This window comes from Clupea harengus, chromosome 10, assembly GCF_900700415.2.
Source record: "Clupea harengus chromosome 10, Ch_v2.0.2, whole genome shotgun sequence".
NCBI lineage: Eukaryota > Metazoa > Chordata > Actinopteri > Clupeiformes > Clupeidae > Clupea > Clupea harengus.
Window position 1 is genome coordinate 1,660,627 of NC_045161.1, and position 20,000 is coordinate 1,680,626.

Here is a 20,000-nt window from a genome sequence, read left to right on the forward strand (position 1 = left end):
GCTTGAGTTTTTTCCACTGCTGCCCCAAACTAAATGAGGTGTTGTAACTATGGCAACTTGGAGCTGAAAAAAAAAAAAAAACTGGGTAAAGGAAAGGTTTCATTGGAATTTTAGTAGTGTAATAAGTGTCTCTCTCTCTCTCTATCTCTCTCTATTATTCTCTCTATTATTCTATCTAATATTGGTGATTAATAGAAGCCTCATTCTGGCTCTGTTTACTGAGTATCCTGCTCCGTGCGCGCCTCCGTCCCCCACGTCAGTGCTCATTTTTAGCTACTGCGGGTTTCCTTCTCCCTCTGCTTCAGGTATGACAGTGTTGACGATAACTTCTCATCCTCCACCCTCCACCCTCTCACTCTCACTCTGGTGGCGGTGAGACTTGTTGAGAGCTACTCGGAGCCAGATGAGAAGCTCTGCCACAGCAACCAGGTCAGGGAGGAAAAGTGTCACTGCGGTGAGCTGTCAGCGTCTCTGAGTGCAGAGGTGGGCGGGGGGGGGGTTGCTGCAGCGATGTGACACCATGGGAACCCCCCCACCCACACACCCATTCAACCACCCCCAGTGGAAGCACAGGGCATTGTCACCTTCCTCCTCCGCACCATCAATTAGACAGGGGAGAGGGAGGGAGGGAGGGAGAGAGAGGAGGGAGGGAGAGAGAGAGAGAGGGAGAGAGAAAGAAAGAAAGAAAGAAAGAGAGGGAGGGAGAGGGAGAGAGATGTTGCGGAAAAACCTTATATGGACACATTCGAGGATAAGTTTGGACAAATGATAATGATGGAATGAAATAAAGAATGAGTGGACAGTGGATATATATTGGTTGAGACTGGGAGAAGATAAAGACAGGAGAAGATAAAGACAGGAGAAGATAAAGACAGGAGAAGATAAAGACAGGAGAAGATAAAGACGGTGTAAAAGAGTTACAGAAGAAAGGACAGAAGGGGGGGGGGGGCACTGAGGCGCAAGCCGATAAGTCCCCCCATTTACGGGCTTCATTGCCCGCGGGGACACAGGCTCAAGTCTGGCCTGATGTCGTTTCCCGGTCCTCTCCCCCTCCTCTTCTCCGCCTCACTTCCTGTCATCACACTTCCCTCTCCTGTCCAAATAAAGGCATTAAAAAGCCCCAAAATAAATCTTTAAAAAAAAGGACAGAGAGAACTATATCCAGCCGCAGCTATCCTACAATTCCTGATGTGAAAGAACTCTTATCAAAGTCAAATAAATGAGTGAAATGCTGACTGGTTATTTCCTTTCCCCCTACCATTTTTCTCCATATACTGGGGTGGACGCAGCTTGGTGGGAAGGTTGTTGCCGTGGCAGCCTTCATATACAACTTGGTTGTATTATTATGTGGGCCAATCACTTTGCCACTGGTCTGACTGCTCTTCAGACCTCTGGAGATTTGAATGAATGCATTGACATCATCTGGATAACAACACCATGCACTGTGTGTGGTCAGGGGTGTGTGTGTGTGTGTGTGTGTGTGTGTGTGTGTGTGTGTGTGTGTGTGTGTGTGTGTGTGTGTGTGTGTGTGTGTGTGTGTGTGTGAGTAAGTGTGTGTGTGTGTGTGTGTGTGTGTGTGTGTGTGTGTGTGTGTGTGTGTGTGTGTGTGTGTGTGTGTGTGTGTGTGTGTGTGGTCAGGGCCTGGGGGGGAGACAGGCTGTGGATGGAGGATGGGAGTGAATGTGAAGTGTTGTGTGTTGTGTGTCCATTTTGGGAACGTGTCCTTGGGACAGATGCATCGCCTGATGTTGACACATTTTATGGCTAGTAACATGACAGTAGGGTTTTAATAACAAAGAAAGGATTGGGTTTGATGCTTGATTTTCTTTTTTTTTTTTTACAAATCACCTGCTATAAAGAGTTGTTACCTGAAGTCCAGGTAACCAATGTGTTGTCATGAGCAGTAGCTAAATGTGCAATAACTTAATCAAACATGATAAAACATGATAACTTCCATAAAATACACCCACACCTATACAGAAGAGGAGCTTCACAGTTGTGTGTGTAATTGTGTGTGTGTGTGTGTGTGTGTGTGTGTGTGTGTGTGAGAGAGAGAGAGAGAGAGAGAGTGCGTGTGTTCTTTTTTGATTTGGTGCACATTTTCTCCCGGTGATGCCCTTTTAATAAGGTAGCGTCAGGGCGATCGCATACGGTGCAAGCATGCATAATTCATGATGTAGATTAATCTATCCTGGCAAAGCCTGGCTGTCTTTATTCCCCTCTCTCTCCCTCTCTCCCTCTCTCCCTTTCAATCTCTGCGGCTCTTTCTCACCTGATCTTTTTTCTGTCGCTCCTTTGTGTGCCGAAGCTTTGTGATGAGGCTAATGCAGCTGTTTGTCAATTTCAATTACCAGTAGGCCTCCTTTTGAAGCTCCCGATCTCGCTGGCAAAAGGAATAGAGGTGGTAATATCTCTCCTGTCCATCAACAGCAGCATCAGCTCCCCTCCTCCAGACCTCTCTATACCTGCCCCCCCCCCCCCCCCCCACACACACACACACACACACACACACACACACACACACACACTCTGCATAATGGGCTCCTTTTCACTGGCCACCATCACAGGAAAAACAAAAATCATCGCCAATCTGGTGCGTTCCAGCTCGGAAGCTCGGTGTTGATCTTCCACAGATGCGGAGCTTTGGCAGAAGAGGAAGAGAAGGAGGAGGACTTGTGTGGATTATTGGATTGATTGGATTCAGGATGTGTTCAGAGTTGACTTGCAGTTTCACTGTCATTAATCACAGTTCTTTCATTCACCACATTGATTGAAACGGAAATTGTTATACTGCCTCCATTCTGAAGGGGGAGCTGTGCTCTCCTGCCGTTTTAAATCATGTCATTGACCACGGAGTGCATATAAACCAGAAACACATCTGTTACAACAGAGCATGTGGCTGAAAAGTCTTAATGCTGTGTTTTTGGTACTTCATGCATTTGTGCATCACATCATCTGTGATTCCACTGTAGCGTGCTTGAAAGTGTGCTATACATTTTAGTAGGACACTTTTACGTGAAGGTGCTTCATCTAGCAAGGGGAAAACACGAGCAAGTATTAAAATAGATTACTGTACTTAAACTGATGTAGAGGAAGAGGTTTCATTTCGTGCTTTGCACTGCTGTCACAAAGCATTAGTATTTATCCATGACAATGTGTGGCGTCCTCTTAGCACCGCAGTGGTCCCTCGCGTCTGGTCCGATATGGGTCAGGCAGGACCAGACGGGCCCCCTGTGAGGCTGCCATACCCTGTAGCTGGCTGTGGAGTACCCTTCTGGCCCGGAACCTCCTCGGACAAACCATCGGGGGTCACCACCCACGAGCTGGCACTACACGCCAACGTCTGCTCACGCCATCGGCTCGTTTCGTAAGCGCGAGCCCCAGAAGGGATTCAAGTGAAAGACGGATTGTGTAGAGGGGAAGATTACATTTACATTTAGTCATTTAGCAGACGCTTTTATCCAAATCGACGTACAAGAAAACTGCATTTATACATCGGGAGCAGTTAGGGGTTCAGTGTCTTGCTCAAGGACACTTACACACTTGGTAAGGAGGAGTGGGGAATCGAACTAGCAACCTAAACGACTAAACGACTCCTCTACCTCCTGTACCACTGTTGCCCCAAAGATGCTACAAAAAAGAATCTACCTCATTCTGGAACATTTTCTTAAGTGTCTTCTTAAATGTCTTCTTACGAACTTCGTAAGACCAACCCTAAGAAAGATCCCTGGCGGATTCATGAACGCGTAGAAATGTGTTCTTAGCTGCGAATGAGGAATGCAGCTGATTCTTAAATTGAACGTGCGTTCTTGTACACCTGCATTTGCATACATAATCAAGCGTCTTTGAGAACTTTGAAAAGCGCTATATAAATGTGTATTATTATTATTATTATTATTATTATTATAAATGCCCCGTCAGCTCCTTATAAGGGCATGCAACCACATGACCGTGTGCACACAGAATCCACAGGCAACGTGAAAGCAACTTGAGACTGATTCTAATCATGTCAAAGCGGAAAGCGAAAACTGGTGGTTCAAGATTGTATTTGTCTCCTGCAACATCATACCAGTAAGATGAGCAGTGAAATGTTTCTCCACTGGCTCTTACAATGTGCACACTATGCAAGGTAAAAAACCAAGAATGTAAATCTGTACTACCTATATCTACGTGGACACATGAACCTTATTGTAGGAATGCATTCGGTGTGTATCTACAGAATGTCTGCGTGGTAGTGTGCATGTACGAGTGTGTACATAACCATATGCACATGGTCCACCTGTGTGTGTGTGTGTGTGTGTGTGTGTGAGAGAGAGAGAGAGAGAGAGAGTGTGTACATAACCATATGCACATGGTCCACCTGTGTGTGTGTGTGTGTGTGTGTGTGTGTGTGTGTGTGTGTGTGTGTGTGTGTGTGTGTGTGTGTGTGTGTGTGTGAGAGAGAGAGAGAGAGAGTGTGTGTACATAACCATATGCACAAGGCCCACCGTGAGTGAGGGTAGGGTCTCGCTGCCCAGGGCTCTGAGTGAACTCTGCTGGAGCCTCAGATCAATGGGCCTGAAGGTCAGCCGTCTTATCTTCCCCTGGAGAGGAGGGAGGAGGAGGAGGAGGAGGAGGAGGTGGAGGAGGCAGGGAGGGCTTGGACAGTCAAGGGGGGGGGGGGTCATCGTCTTATCTTCCCCTGGAGAGGAGGGAGGAGGAGGAGGAGGAGGAGGAGGTGAAGGAGGCAGGGAGGGCTTGGACAGTCAAGGGGGGGGGGGTCATCGTCTTATCTTCCCCTGGAGAGGAGGGAGGAGGAGGAGGTGGAGGAGGCAGGGAGGGCTTGGACAGTCAGGGGGGGGTGGTCATCGTCTTATCTTCCCCTGGAGAGGAGAGAGGAGAGAGGAGGAGGAGGAGGTGGAGGTGGAGGTGGAGGAGGCAGGGAGGGCTTGGACAGTCAGGGGGGGGGGGTGGTCATTTCACCAGCAGGAACGTGATGTTTGCCCACAGGGGCCGACTCAGTGTCTGGGCAAGAGAGGGAGTCTGCTAGACGAGTTACTGCAGCAGTGACATCACACCAGGAGAGACAGTAGCGCTGGACCCCCCCCACCCCACCCCACCCCACCCCCCAATCCCCACGAGTCCCACAGGGCTCCAGATGGCCACTAAAATGGCTGCAAATGCGTATAAATCTTTTATTTTGTAACCATTTCTTTCCTTGTCGGTCGCCAGGGGCTATATCACCCGGGGGAGGTGAACACATTTCCTTCAGCCAGCTGATATACAGTACATGATGTGATGGGGGTTCGACATCAACGCTTGTACAATTATGCAAAACAGAATTGAAAAACTGTTATCGTGACAACTCAAAAACTCTGACGACTTGCCTGATCCAAGGACAAGTGTCCTTCTGGTGCAGTCTCATGAAATATTATATTGATATTGGCATTTGTTTTCAGGGAGCATCACCGTTAATGAAATATTTCAGTAGTAACTACCTAGCTTAACTACACAGCTGGTTTTCCCCATGTCGTCTTTCTTCAGTCCTGAAGAAGTAAACGCATCAAGGCAACTATGCTACTGTAGACTCTAACACGTCCACTTCACAGACGCAGATCGACTGCCTTGCGTGTCTATTGTGAGCTTGAACGCAAAAAAAAAATCATGTTCAAGTTAGGGTTAAGCTGTGGTGGTTATAAAGATAGCTTAAGCCATACAGAATCAAGTTCATTCTTTTGTAGTATCCAGTTTTTTTTAGAAAAGGATATTCATCCAAGGAAATTGTGAATTCTTATCATCAGCATAGGCGGTGAAAACATGATGTGTCTAATCCTAAATTGTAAACAAGGCATATTGCTCTCACACTCTTGGGTCGTTTTTGGACTCATGGCTCCCTACTTGCCTGCCTGCCTGCCTGTGCCTACCTGTCAGCCCAGGGCAAGGAGGGAAGCAGCCCCACATCTCTCTCTCGTAATAAAGGAATAGTATTCATCAGCAACCTGGGGGTTTGGGAGGCCCATTCCCGCACATGTAGAGATGGAGGGAAAAGAAGAGAGATTGAACAGTAGATGAGAATGAAGGAGAGAAAAAGAGATGCACACAGCGCGGAGGCATGAGCGTTTCTGCCCGCCCGTTCTTAATTAGCCCCTGACTGTGTGTACACACCATCTGGGAGGACTGTTGTTCTTCCCTCCAATTCTTTTTGGAAAAATAAAAATCCTCATTTGAACCAGCAAACGCCCGTGTGTGTGTTTCGTGCCCTACCATTATATTGTCATTTAGGTAGTAGTGTCCCTGTTTGTTGGTTTGTTTGTTCATTCCATCGATAGTCTCTATGAACACAGAGACTAGGCTGGCTTATGCATGTGTAACACTGATTTGTTTTCTTCCATGTTAAAGGGGAAGAGCCCAACCTCTTACCATAGGGGACGAACGACATGTGAAGTTAACGTTGTCTGCTCTTCTCTGTTTAAGTCTGGGCTTATGAAAGCAAGTTGTTATGGGGGCTTGATGTGTTCTTGTGGTATAGAGGATGCAGCCCAGGTTGATGTGTGTGTTCTTGTGGTATGGAGGATGCAGCCCAGGTTGATGTGTGTGTTCTTGTGGTATGGAGGATGCAGCCAGGTTGATGTGTGTGTTCTTGTGGTATGGAGGATGCAGCCAGGTTGGTGTGTTCTTGTGGTATAGAGGATGCAGCCCAGGTTGATGTGTTCTTGTGGTATGGAGGATGCAGCCCAGGTTGATGTGTTCTTGTGGTATGGAGGATGCAGCCCAGGTTGATGTGTTCTTGTGGTATGGAGGATGCAGCCCAGGTTGATGTGTTCTTGTGGTATGGAGGATGCAGGCCAGGTGTGTGTGTTCTTGTGGTATGGACTGAGGACGCAGCCCAGGTTGATGTGTTCTTGTGGTATGGAGGATGCAGCCCAGGTTGGTGTGTGTGTTCTTGTGGTATGGAGGATGCAGCCCAGGTTGGTGTGTGTGTTCTTGTGGTATGGAGGATTCAGCCCAGGTGTGTGTGTTCTTGTGGTATGGAGGATTCAGCCCAGGTGTGTGTGTTCTTGTGGTATGGAGGATGCAGCCCAGGTTGATGTGTGTGTTCTTGTGGTATGGAGGATTCAGCCCAGGTTGGTGTGTGTGTTCTTGTGGTATGGAGGATGCAGCCCAGGTTGGTGTGTGTGTTCTTGTGGTATGGAGGATGCAGCCCAGGTTGGTGTGTGTGTTCTTGTGGTATGGAGGATTCAGCCCAGGTGTGTGTGTTCTTGTGTTATGGAGGATGCAGCTCAGGTTGATGTGTGTGTTCTTGTGGTATGGAGGATGCAGCCCAGGTTGGTGTGTGTGTTCTTGTGGTATGGAGGATGCAGCCCAGGTTGGTGTGTGTGTTCTTGTGGTATGGAGGATTCAGCCCAGGTGTGTGTGTTCTTGTGTTATGGAGGATGCAGCTCAGGTTGATGTGTGTGTTCTTGTGGTATGGAGGATGCAGCTCAGGTTGATGTGTGTGTTCTTGTGGTATGGAGGATGCAGCCAGGTTGGTGTGTGTGTTCTTGTGGTATGGAGGATGCAGCCCAGGTTGATGTGTTCTTGTGGTATGGACTGAGGATGTAGCCCAGGTTGATGTGTGTGTTCTTGTGGTATGGAGGATGCAGCCCAGGTTGATGTGTGTGTTCTTGTGGTATGGAGGATTCAGCCCAGGTTGATGTGTGTGTTCTTGTGGTATGGAGGATTCAGCCCAGGTTGATGTGTGTGTTCTTGTGGTATGGAGGATGCAGCCCAGGTTGATGTGTTCTTGTGGTATGGACTGAGGATGTAGCCCAGGTTGATGTGTGTGTTCTTGTGGTATGGAGGATGCAGCCCAGGTTGATGTGTGTGTTCTTGTGGTATGGAGGATTCAGCCCAGGTTGATGTGTGTGTTCTTGTGGTATGGAGGATTCAGCCCAGGTTGATGTGTGTGTTCTTGTGGTATGGAGGATGCAGCCCAGGTTGGTGTGTGTGTTCTTGTGGTATGGAGGATGCAGCCCAGGTTGTAGAACCAGCACTTGTCCTTCATCTAAATGGGTTCCTCTCCCACACTCTGCCTGCTGATTAATGAAGCATCTATGAACAGACCCCAGGGTATCTGTCTTTACTTCCTTGCCCGCCCTCCTCTCCCTCTCTGCTATCATCTGGCTCCTCTACCCCCTCTCTCTGTCTGTCTGTCTGTCTGCCACTCACCCAATCCTTCCTCCAGGTTTGGGCTGTTGGCTATTCAGAGGAGATTTGTCTCAGATCTACCCATCCATGTCAGGGGCAACCATCACCCAGGCTCTTGACACATCCCCCTGACTGATCTACCGTCTCCAGAACCCAGTCTGCTGGCCCAGATGAAAAGCATGATATGATTTTAAAGATGATGATTAGAGACTTGATTTGAGTTGAATGTGTACATTCCCTCACATTGTTCCTAGTTCTGCGTAGAGTAAGTGAATATGTTGTGTGTGTGTGTGTGTGTGTGTGTGTGTGTGTTCATGTACGGGTGCTCACTGCTTTCTGTAGAAGAAGACACCTCACTGATTTATTTTTTTCTTCTCTTCACTCGTCATCCAGTAGGATACATCTGTGGTGAAGTCTTTTGAACAAACTGGGTCACTGTAGCCACAGTAGTCCACTGCATCTTAAGTCACCAGGCAAGGCTCTGGAGCTACCCACAGTGCAGTGCATAATCGGACAGAGAAACCCCTGGAAAAGGAAGCAGGCAGCTGGGCACCTCTTCCTAGGAAGCCTGGGAAACAGCGTGCCCGTTTTCAAGCGCCAACATCACAAAGCATGCAGCGTTGACATGCAGGGTTGAGAGAGAAGCAAGGGTGAAATCGCCACTCAGTGAAGGAAGGCGAGCAAGCAGCATCAATGACAATAGGAGGGGTGGACGTGCTAATAGAAGGCATTCATTACTCTGACTTATTGGCTGGCTTGTGGGTTTGATGTGATAAACATCATTTCTTGGTGTGTGTGTGTGTGTGTGTGTGTGTGTGTGTGTGTGTGTGTGTGTGTGGATTTAATCCTTAAGCAAGTATAACATTGCGAAAATATTGCATCAGAATTTTTTTTAATTTAAATCAAACATGCTCTGATGGTAGGTTTAATTTCATAAATTTTTTAAGATATCTTTGATCTGCCCATTTTTCACCTAATCTGACCTGGCCAGTTTCACACTAGGGAATTCAGATCATTTCCTCTCTTAGTCTACTTTAACCTTCACTCTCACCCCCTCCCTCGCTCGCTCTCTCCCTCTCTCTCGCTCTCTCTCCCTCCCTCTCCCTCGCTCGCTCTCTCCCTCTCTCTCTCTCCCTCTCTCTCGCTCTCTCTCTCCCTCTCTCTCGCTCTCTCTCTCCCTCTCTCTCGCTCTCTCTCCCTCTCTCCCTCTCTCTCTCTCCCTCTCTCTCGCTCTCTCTCTCCCTCTCTCTCTCTCCCTCTCTCTCGCTCTCTCTCTCCCTCTCTCTCTCGCTCTCTCTCCCTCTCTCTCTCTCCCTCTCTCCCTCCCTCTCTCTCTCTCTCTCGCTCTCTCCCTCCCTCTCTCTCCCTCTCTCTCTCTCCCTCCCTCCCTCTCTCTCCCTCTCTCTCGCTCTCTCTCCCTCTCTCTCTCTCCCTCTCTCTCTCTCCCTCCCTCTCTCTCGCTCTCTCCCTCCCTCTCTCTCTCTCTCTCTCTCTGACACCACATCGGTCCCAGGAGTCTATTTATACATCTCTGTTTCCTAATTTTCCAAGTGGCAACAGAAGCCTGAGGGGTGGATGGTGATGCTTATCCTGCCATCTGCCCCTGCTCTCTCTCTCTCAGCTCTTGGATTGGGTCAAGAGAGGGAAATGTACCCCCCCACCCAACCTGAGTCCCTCCATCAGAAGCCCTAACAAGCTCACTCTCCATGCAGCCACACGCTGAGGGCTACTTGTTCAGCTTTAATTGCTATGGATCTGCCAGACAGACCAAAGACGGCCACTCCAGAGAAGTGTGTTAGCTGCACATCAAATGAACGCAATGCTGGGGCTTGATTTTTAAGAAGACTGCAGTCATTAAAAGAGAGAGCTCTGTATGCGAGTGTGTGTGTGTGTGTATGTGTGTGTGTGTGTGTGTGTGTGTGTGTATGTGTGTGTGTGTGTGTGTGTCTGTGTCTTTGCCAGGGTGAGAGGGGTGCCTGTCTACTTTCCATGAAATATACTTAACTGCAGGCGATTCTTTCAATTGGCCCTGTTAAAGGAAACGGAGGGCCACTCTGTTACTGTGACATAAATGGAGCTAAAGGTAGCTGTTTCCCATCACAGCGGTGTCAGATCCTGTAAAGTGGTGATGATGATTAAAGTGCCAGCGCTCCACAGAGAACATACGTGCTGTTTCTACCGCAGTCATTTTAGCACTCTCAACTATTTAAAGACACTGACGAGCTAATTCAAAGTAATATTTATCCAAAAAAGCATTAGAGGACTCTTGTGTTTAAAGCATGGTTAAGGAGTGTCTTCTCCTCACCTGAGCAGTAGTGAGATTAGAGGGAGGGAGATTGATGTGCAGGTGACCAAAGAGGCCAATCCTTTTCTCCCAAGTGCCGTCAGTTGAGTAATGATGCTTTTAATTTGTAATGACACACGCTGTTAATTTAATCAAACTGTTTACAACTCACCCTGTCAAAGGGATATTTCCAGAGCCTTCCTGATGTTGCCATGGCTCCTCCTCCTTGCTGTGAGTTGAGAGACAGAGTGTTTGGATTGCACCGAAGTTTAATATCAGGGGCTGTATTAGTGTTCACGGTTAGGATTTGCATACAGACAACGATACAGGTGCAGCGCTGATGCTGGTTTGTCTCAAGGTCATCCGCTGCTTCTCTGTCTCTGTTGTCACCGCCTACCCAAAGCCCTGGCCTGCCCATCCACAGCATCATCAAGGTCATCAGCTACTTCTCTGTCTCTGTTGTCACCGCCTACCCAAAGCCATGGCCTACCCAAAGCCCTGGCCTGCCCATCCACAGCATCATCAAGGTCATCAGCTACTTCTCTGTCTCTGTTGTCACCGCCTACCCAAAGCCATGGCCTACCCAAAGCCCTGGCCTGCCCATCCACAGCATCACTGGAACCGGCGCCACTGCTGTTTCTCTGATTGGGTTGTGGCTTTGGAGGCGTGAGCCTGCTGCATTTTGCCCTGGGATAATATAAATAAACACATTAACGGACACAGCTGGGTTAAGGAATCATTTAAAACCTTCCGACACCAGGAAACTTAACCAAGTGGCTGCAGAGGGGAACTATTCGAACGGTGTGAGGTGGCTCCTTTTGACTCGTGTGCCGTTAGAAACAGAGCAGCAAGAAGCTCGGGAAGGACGTGTGTGTGAATCTGCGGTCCCCGAACACAATCTCCCCCTCAGCAGCTGGGGCACGGGGGGAGGGGGGAGGGGGCACCTTTGGTAGGGTGACAGATTGCTCTGAAGGGCAGGCAAGGCCATGTGGGTCGCTGTGAGATGTTTGAAGTCGGCAGGAAGATGGGAATGAAAAGCCAGGCCGATTGGATTAGTCTTCCGATCTTAGCGTGAGATAGCAGCATTAGCCGCTGACTGATGTTTTGTTGCCAGCTGAGTGGCTGTTCTCTGGCAGTGGTGAAAGTGCCTGCTTACCTGGGTAGGCACTGATGTTCCGGGGCTTTCCGACGATTGCTGTAATATAGTAGTAGTGTAGAACTGGCAGTGTAAAAGTAATCTATTCGTGTATTCTGTTTCATAGTGTTTGGTGGCACATGGGTTTGATTGGAAGTGCAATGCAATGCCAACGCCTATGCTCCTCTGCTCAGAAAATCTACTGAAGGTTGATCTTAATCCTTTCTTTGGACGAGGTTTGGTTGTTAATAGAAAAGCAAACTAAGACATGCATCACGAAACTGGCCATTACAATGGATAGATGTGGAGCATTTGTTGTTGTTGCTGCACTGAAAGAGCGTTTTTTTTCTCTCCATCAAAACCCCATCAAAAGCAGTGGACTGTTTGTCCTCCTCCAGTCTCTGCTCTCATTCTGGCTGCTCTGATGTTTCTGAAGGGGCGCTAGCAGAAGTGGCTGTTGTTAGTCCCTTTTGTCTGCGGCACTTGTCGCAAATAGAAAAAAAAAGATACTGGCAGTTTGTCGTTCTCTTTCTCTCATACTGTCATCCTCCCTTTTCTCTGTTATGTTTAACACTCTTATTCCCATTCCCTTTTTTCTCTCCTGCCTCATCCCTCTCTCTCTCCTGGCCCCCCATTTCATTTCTTCTCTCTTCTAGCTCAGCTGTTAGTGTGCTCAGACCTGTTCTATCTGCTCCTCACACTTGTCCTCCCAGAACTCTGTGCTGACGGTCTTCCTTCAGGAAGCGTTAGCTGCAGATTAGACACACAAGCTTCTTGCCCGAATCGCATCTAGACATCCAGAAGCGCCGCTTTGAAACGGAGGGATGAGGGGGGGTTGGGGGGTCTGGTTATGGTCTAAAAACCATGTTAGTATTTAGTACCGCACCAGGTCTGAGGAATTCAAGTTTGGACTGAAACCAATTAGCAGGCAATATTTTCAAAAGTGGTGTTGTGGAATGGATATCTTTGCATTGTTTTCCATGCAGAAGCACTGAAGCGACATGGTGTGAGGCTTTTTAGAGTCTGTTATTTGGATGACAATTAGGTGGTGGAACATTTTCAAGTAGCATGTGGGAAAGGCGGCACAGGAAGCAGGACATTTGATAGATTTAGAAATTATGGCGAAATGTATATATATTTGCAGTTAAAAGAAAGTGTGTTATGAAATGGCATAATACTCATTGCTTGTGTGTGTGTGTGTGTGTGTGTGTGTGTGTGTGTGTGTGTTACAGGACTCTGCACAAGAGGGAGTCATCACACGGGACATTCACCGCACCTTCCCCGCTCATGACTACTTCAAGGACTCCAATGGCGATGGCCAGGACTCCCTCTACAAGATCTGCAAGGTGAGGGCAGCATTGTCACAGGATCACAACGACCAAGAGGCAGGTCCCTGGAGCTCCTCTTCTGGGCAGGAGCGTGCCTGCCAGTGTACCCAGCCTCATGTTAGAAGTTGTGCTCCTAGCAATTCAATTACTTCTCATGGCTCATTGAAGCTCCAAGTACTACTGTCATCGTATTGTTTTTGTTCCATATATCTATCCTGTATATTGCCATAATAATAATAATAATAATGACGATGCTACATTTTAGTTCAAATCGCCTTTCATGACACCCACGGTCACTGCACAAATACAACAAGAATACAAATACGAACATACAAAGATGATTTACAAAACACTAAATCACAATAATAATTATTATTATTATAATTGTAAATAACAATGATTCACAATGCTGGATGTGATGGGGAAATGAATTGTAGAGCTTAGGGGCAACGTGCCAAAAAGGCATTTCCACTAGTGTGAGTAGACCTGCTGTGAGGAGGAGCCCAGGAAACAGGCAAGGGTGGAGTTCTCCAGGAGGTTAGTGAGGGAAGAGGGAGCATGATTATGTAGGCTCTTAAATGGAAGGAGCATGTTAGTTATCCACAGGAAATGATGTTTTATTGCAAATGCTGTGCTATTGTTTGGATAGGGGCACCCAATCCTCACACTATCACACGGGAGTGCTCATACCCAACAACCTAACGTAACCAATATAACTGGCCAACCATAGATCCTCCTGAGGATCTACGCACAGCTACGCACAACTGGTTGGTGGTGACAGCCGCAACATGCGCCACATGTTGTACCCGGGATCAACCACGGCTCTCCTTCACAGTTCAACACGCACTGTGTAGTATGCAGAACATCTTTATGTTTGTCTGCAAAAATGTGAAACTTTAATTGGATAGGCAACAGGAAACCAGTGAAGCTGAATGAGCAGAGGTGCTATGGAGTTGGTTTATTTGGAGCCCGTGAAGTGGTTTATTAGGGATGCCAGACAGGAGGGAATACACAAGGGCAAAGGGCAAAACTGCCCCCAAGAAATATAATTTTGCCCCTGATATCACTAGGAGAGGGGCAAAAAATGCCCCCATAATTTCCTAATAATTTGCCACTTGATGACAATTGCTCATATACTGTAAGCCTAAATGAGTATATTTATTATTTTGAACAAAGGTTAAATGTTATTTCACAAGTTTCAAAAAGTGCCCCCAATTTTTTTGAAATGCCCTGTGGTAGACAGGAGGGAATTACGGTAGTGAATGTAGGATGTAACATAAGCATTGACCAGGACTTCTTTTTGCTGTGCTGAATGAGGGCAGGGCATAGTCTTGCGATGTTCTGCAGATGGAAAAGGGCATTGGGAGAAACATTGTTTATGTGTGCAGTGAAGGAGAGAGTACTATCTAAACGAACCCCAGAGCTCTTAAACTGAATGGACCAGGGTATGGTGCAGCCATCTATGGAGAGGGGGAAAGTGTTCATCTCCACAAGAGCTGGTTTAGGGCCAATGAGTAGATCACTCTACTGTTTAGTTTCAGATCATTTCTAGTCATCCACAAATTTATGGGAGGAAGAAGGACAGTGGGCCTCACCAAACCATGGACTTTAATGTTGGCTAGACGTTCTAGGAGAAGCTGATGAGAATGAAGTCAAAGCACTTCAGTACAGAATTGTAGCCCAGCAGCCACTACGCAAAGGAGCTCATTGGTTATCTAAACCAAAGCAGTTTCTGTACTGTGTGTTTACGGCAAATCCAGATTTGAATGTTTTAGGTGATCCTGGTGCTGAGATACCACTAATCCTATCAAGGACTTCTGATATTAATGGTAAGCTGGAGATCACTCATGGACTTCAGGATCCAGTCCAGGCTTGTTCAGTGTTGGTCTGACATTGGCAGTTTTTAATGAAAGGGGGGCTACACCAGTGTTAAGACAAGTGTTAATGAGGTTATCAGAGGGGAGGTAGTGGTGGGCAGGCATGCCTTAATTAAGCTTGTTGGAACAGGATTGAGCTGAAAAGTAGAGGAATTGAACTTCGTGATGAGATCCAAGATGTGACATTCTGCTTGGAGACTGAATTCACAAAATGCTTTGGTTAGTGGGGGGCCCAGAGTATTCAGGAAGCACGGTTCCTTTTCCTCACTAAAAAAGTCAATTGTTGATGAATTGTTGCAATTCAGGTGGTTTAAGTAGTCCATTTACAGCGGGAGATGGAGCTCTGGTGTTCCCCTCTCCTGCACTGATGATTTCTGCATAATATGATGGTTTTTGCAACAGAAAATGCATTTTTGTACTGAAGTATGTGATCAGAATACTCCGAAATCTCTTTGTGTACAGCCAGTATGTATGACCAGTCTTGTTTTAGACCCATGGACTTCATCTGGTGGGGTTGAGATGTGTACCAAGGTGCAGTGTGAACAAATGACCACGAAACAGTCCGTGTGTTGAGGGGAGAAAGAGTGTTAAAGCGCTGAAGACAAGCAGTATTAGGGGCCCCACTAGATCCTCTAATGAAGCATGAGGATCAGGACAAGGATATGAGCTAATTTACATTTTTTTTTTTTTTTTTACATTTAGTCATTTAGCAGACGCTTTTATCCAAAGCGACTTACAAGGTATACACATTTTTTACACTGATGGCACACTGCACATCAGGAGCAATTAGGGGTTCAGTGTCTTGCTCAAGGACGCTTCGACAGGGAATCGAACTAGCAACCTTCTGATTACTAAACGACTTCTCTACCTCCTGTACCACTGTCGCCTCTAATTAGAGGGGGGGAGTTCCTCTGCCTTGACCTTTGGAATGTTGCAATATGACATGACATGGGAGGTGTCAAGTAGCACAACGCTGTGGTCTGTGATGGGTAGTTTAGCAGCAATGGGATTGCTGTGTGGAGTACCAGTGCAACAGAACAGATCCAAAAGAAGGCCTCTACCCGTGGGTTGACAAGGCAGCATATTGGGTGAGGCCAAAGCAATCAAAAATGGCCATAAAGTCTTTAGTAAAGGGGTTGGAGGAAATCCCAATCCAAATGTAAATCGCCCATCAAGATGACATTAGGAGACATTGCATTCAAAGTAGTAGAGTAGAGTTGAAAGTTCAGAAATAAACACAAATGATGGCTTACATGGTCTGTACAGTACTGTAACAACAGTGAGTGTAGGTCCACAGAGTTTGACCAGCAGTTTAAAGGAGGATTGATCAGGCATAGCGAGTGGAGTCAGTTTGACCAGCAGTTTAAAAGGAGGATTGATCAGGCATAGCGAGTGGAGTCAGTTTGACCAGCAGTTTAAAGGAGGATTGATCAGGCATAGCGAGTGGAGTCAGTGTGACCAGCAGCAGTTTAAAGGAGGATTGATCAGGCATAGCGAGTGGAGTCGGTTTGACCAGCAGTTTAAAGGAGGATTGATCAGGCATAGCGAGTGGAGTCAGTGTGACCAGCAGCAGTTTAAAGGAGGATTGATCAGGCATAGCGAGTGGAGTCGGTTTGACCAGCAGTTTAAAGGAAGATTGATCAGGCATAGCGAGTGGAGTCGGTTTGACCAGCAGCAGTTTAAAGGAGGATTGATCAGGCATAGCGAGTGGAGTCAGTTTGACCAGCAGTTTAAAGGAGGATTGATCAGGCATAGCGAGTGGAGTCAGTTTGACTTTCTCGATACAGCAGTGCAAGACCACCTCCTCTCCCAGAAGGGCAGATGTAAACACAGGATGTAAACACAGGATGTAAACACAAGATGTAAACAGTAAACACAAGAGAGTAAACACAGGATGTAAACACAAGATGTAAACACAGGATGTAAACACAGGATGTAAACACAAGATGTAAACACAGGATGTAAACACCAGATGTAAACACAGGATGTAAACACAAGATGTAAACACAGGATGTAAACACAGGATGTAAACACAAGATGTAAACACAGGATGTAAACACAGGATGTAAACACCAGATGTAAACACAGGATGTAAACACAGGATGTAAACACAAGATGTAACTATGACATAAGTGGATGCGTATACATGTTTGCAAATGTATGGGTATAAGAGATGTCAATACTTCCTGAGAGTTTTAGCACCTGCAACTACAACCAGCCATGCATTTCATTTCACTGTGGGATAAAATGTTGAGCAAGCACACTTTCATTTCGAGGTATGGCAATCAAGATGTATGCCTTTTTGCAGGGGTATAAACAAGAACGGTTTGGATGTAGGGCTAATTCCAAGAACGTTGTAGATGTGGATGGTTCTGCTACACTGCTGTCAGGGAGATGGCAAAGCGGTGTGTGTGTGTGGTGTGTGTCTCTCTCTCTGTGTGTGTGTGTGTGTAAGTATGAGTGTGAGTGTGTGTGTGCGTGTGTGTGTGGTGTGTGTGTCTCTCTGTGTGTGTGAGTGTGTGTGTGTGTGTGTGTGTGTGTGTGTGTGTGGTGTGTGTCTCTCTCTCTCTGTGTGTGTGTGTGTGTGTGAAGCGTGGATGTGTGTCTCTCATCTCTCTTGTTTAAAGCATCTTTGAGAGGGGGCTTAAGAACTGCTCCATTTCCTGATTGGCACTGGGAGATTAAAGAAGACTAAAAATTGCCAGTCAGGCTTTCATATTAGCCAAGAGCTGAGACAACTCCCCCCATCTGTCCAGGGTGTGACGGGCCATAGTCTAAAACACACACAGAGTAAAGCACACACAGACATGGCGTTGTTGATGCTATCAGTGGATTGTGCCAACAGTCAGTAGACATGAGAGGAATGCTGCTGCTGCCATGAAAGAGATGAGAATGAAACGATCATGAGTTGAACTTGGGATTGACCTTGACATTCGTGTGATCCAGGTTTAACTTTTTGACTTCGGGGACTGAGAGTGTGTTCAGGAGTTTGGCTATGAAGATTGTGTGTGTGTGTGTGTGTGTGTGTGTGTGTGTGTGTGTGTGTGTGTGTGTGTGTGTGTGTGTGTGTGTGTGTTGTGTGTTGTGTTTGTTTCTGATGGTAAAATGACAATGAATTCTCACACTACGGAAATCTACTCATGCCACCACTTGTCATATTGAGCAGCACCCATGTGTCAATCTCTGCTTAAGCCTCTCAGTATATGCGCATTAGTGTTATATTTATGAAAAATAAACACCCCAAGTAAGTGTTTACTTTCGACCAGATTCTAATGCTTTAATTAGCCTCTTCAACAGTTCTGTTATAATTTGTGAATGTCTTTCTAAGGCCAGCTAATGTTCCAATAAACATGAAAATATTCTTATCTTTGCTCTCAAGACAGCATGAGCAAAACAACTTGGGCTGATTTTTTTAGCCAAATCAAGCAGACAGCACAGATTGGCGATAAGTGGGCTTTGCTTGATTTAACGGCCAGCCCTCCAAAAAAAGGTCCTTTAATCTTTTGACTCTGGGATTCTAACTCCAGGCATGGCGCTCCTTCTGTTGCAGGCATACTCCGTCTACGACGACGAGATCGGCTACTGCCAGGGACAGTCCTTCTTGGCAGCCGTACTGCTGCTTCACGTACGTCATAAGAGATTACATACACACACACATGCTCACATACACAGGCACACAAGCATAAGCCCATCACAGACTCCCACACACAGATAGCCCCCCCCCCCCCCCCCCCCCCGCACACCTTAATCCCACTAGTCATTCATACACACAGGTACAGTTAGATTGGGTCCACTCCACATACTCCACTTGCCCACACACACATGCAAAGAAGGCTGCATATCAAATATCAAAGGTGGAGGCTGTGTGAGAAGAAGGCTTTAGACAGTGTGTGAGGGAGGTAGGCAGAAAGAGGAGAAGATGGAAACTCAAAGAAAAGATGATTGAGAGCAGGAAAGACACATCCACACCTCCAGAGATAGAAGTGCTTGTCAAGGGTGAGAGAGGAGAGAGGTGCTGGAGGATGTGGAAGCATAGCAACATGGGTTGTCAAGGGTGACAGAGGAGAGATGTGAAAGCATAGCAACATGGGTTGTCAAGGGTGACAGCGGAGAGAGGTGCTGGAGGATGTGGAAGCATAGCAACATGGGTTGTCAATGGTGACAGAGGAGAGATGTTGGAGGATGTGGAAGCATAGCAACATGGGTTGTCAAGGGTGACAGAGGAGAGATGTTGGAGGATGTGGAAGCATAGCAACATGGGTTGTCAAGGGTGACAGAGGAGAGAGGTGCTGGAGGATGTGGAAGCATAGCAACATGGGTTGTCAAGGGTGACAGAGGAGAGAGGTGCTGGAGGATGTGGAAGCATAGCAACATGGGTTGTCAAGGGTGACAGAGGAGAGATGTGCTGGAGGATGTGGAAGCATAGCAACATGGGTTGTCAAGGGTGACAGAGGAGAGATGTGCTGGAGGATGTGGAAGCATAGCAACATGGGTTGTCAAGGGTGACAGAGGAGAGATGTGCTGGAGGATGTGGAAGCATAGCAACATGGGTTGTCAAGGGTGACAGAGGAGAGAGGTGCTGGAGGATGTGGAAGTATAGCAACATGGGTTGTCAATGGTGACAGAGGAGAGAGGTGCTGGAGGATGTGGAAGCATAGCAACATGGGTTGTCAATGGTGACAGAGGAGAGATGTTGGAGGATGTGAAAGCATAGCAACATGGGTTGTCAAGGGTGACAGAGGAGAGATGTGGAAGCATAGCAACATGGGTTGTCAATGGTGACAGAGGAGAGATGTTGGAGGATGTGAAAGCATAGCAACATGGGTTGTCAAGGGTGACAGAGGAGAGATGTGCTGGAGGATGTGATAGCATAGCAACATGGGTTGGCAGAGACAGACACGAGGAAAAGAAAGGATGAAGAGAAGGGGAAATATGTGATGACAAAAGAGTGAATGAAGTGAAAGAGGTAGAAGGATACCAGAGACAGTGGGAGGAGGAGCGGGGAGGGGAGGAGCAGCGGGGAGGGGAGAAGGAGAGGAGGAGGTGTGGAGGAGGGGAGGAGCGGGGAGGAGGTGTGGAGGAGAGGAGGAGGTGTGGAGGAGGCGGGGGGAGGGGAGGAGGCGCAGGGAGGGGAGGAGGGGAGAAGGAGGCGCGGGGAGGGGAGGAGAGGTGGAGGAGGCGCGGGGAGGGGAGGAGAGGTGGAGGAGGGG

The 20,000-nt window shown here is 47.3% G+C and overlaps 1 protein-coding gene across 1 annotated transcript in view; it reads left to right on the top strand.

Annotated features, from left to right (window-relative positions):
• The window catches only part of rabgap1l (RAB GTPase activating protein 1-like), a 116,594-nt gene that overhangs the window by 58,030 nt on the left and 38,564 nt on the right, over positions 1–20,000 (top strand). The window contains 2 exon segments of the mRNA XM_031574948.2: positions 12,818–12,931; positions 18,341–18,415. Of these exon segments, the coding sequence (XP_031430808.1) occupies positions 12,818–12,931; positions 18,341–18,415 (189 nt within the window).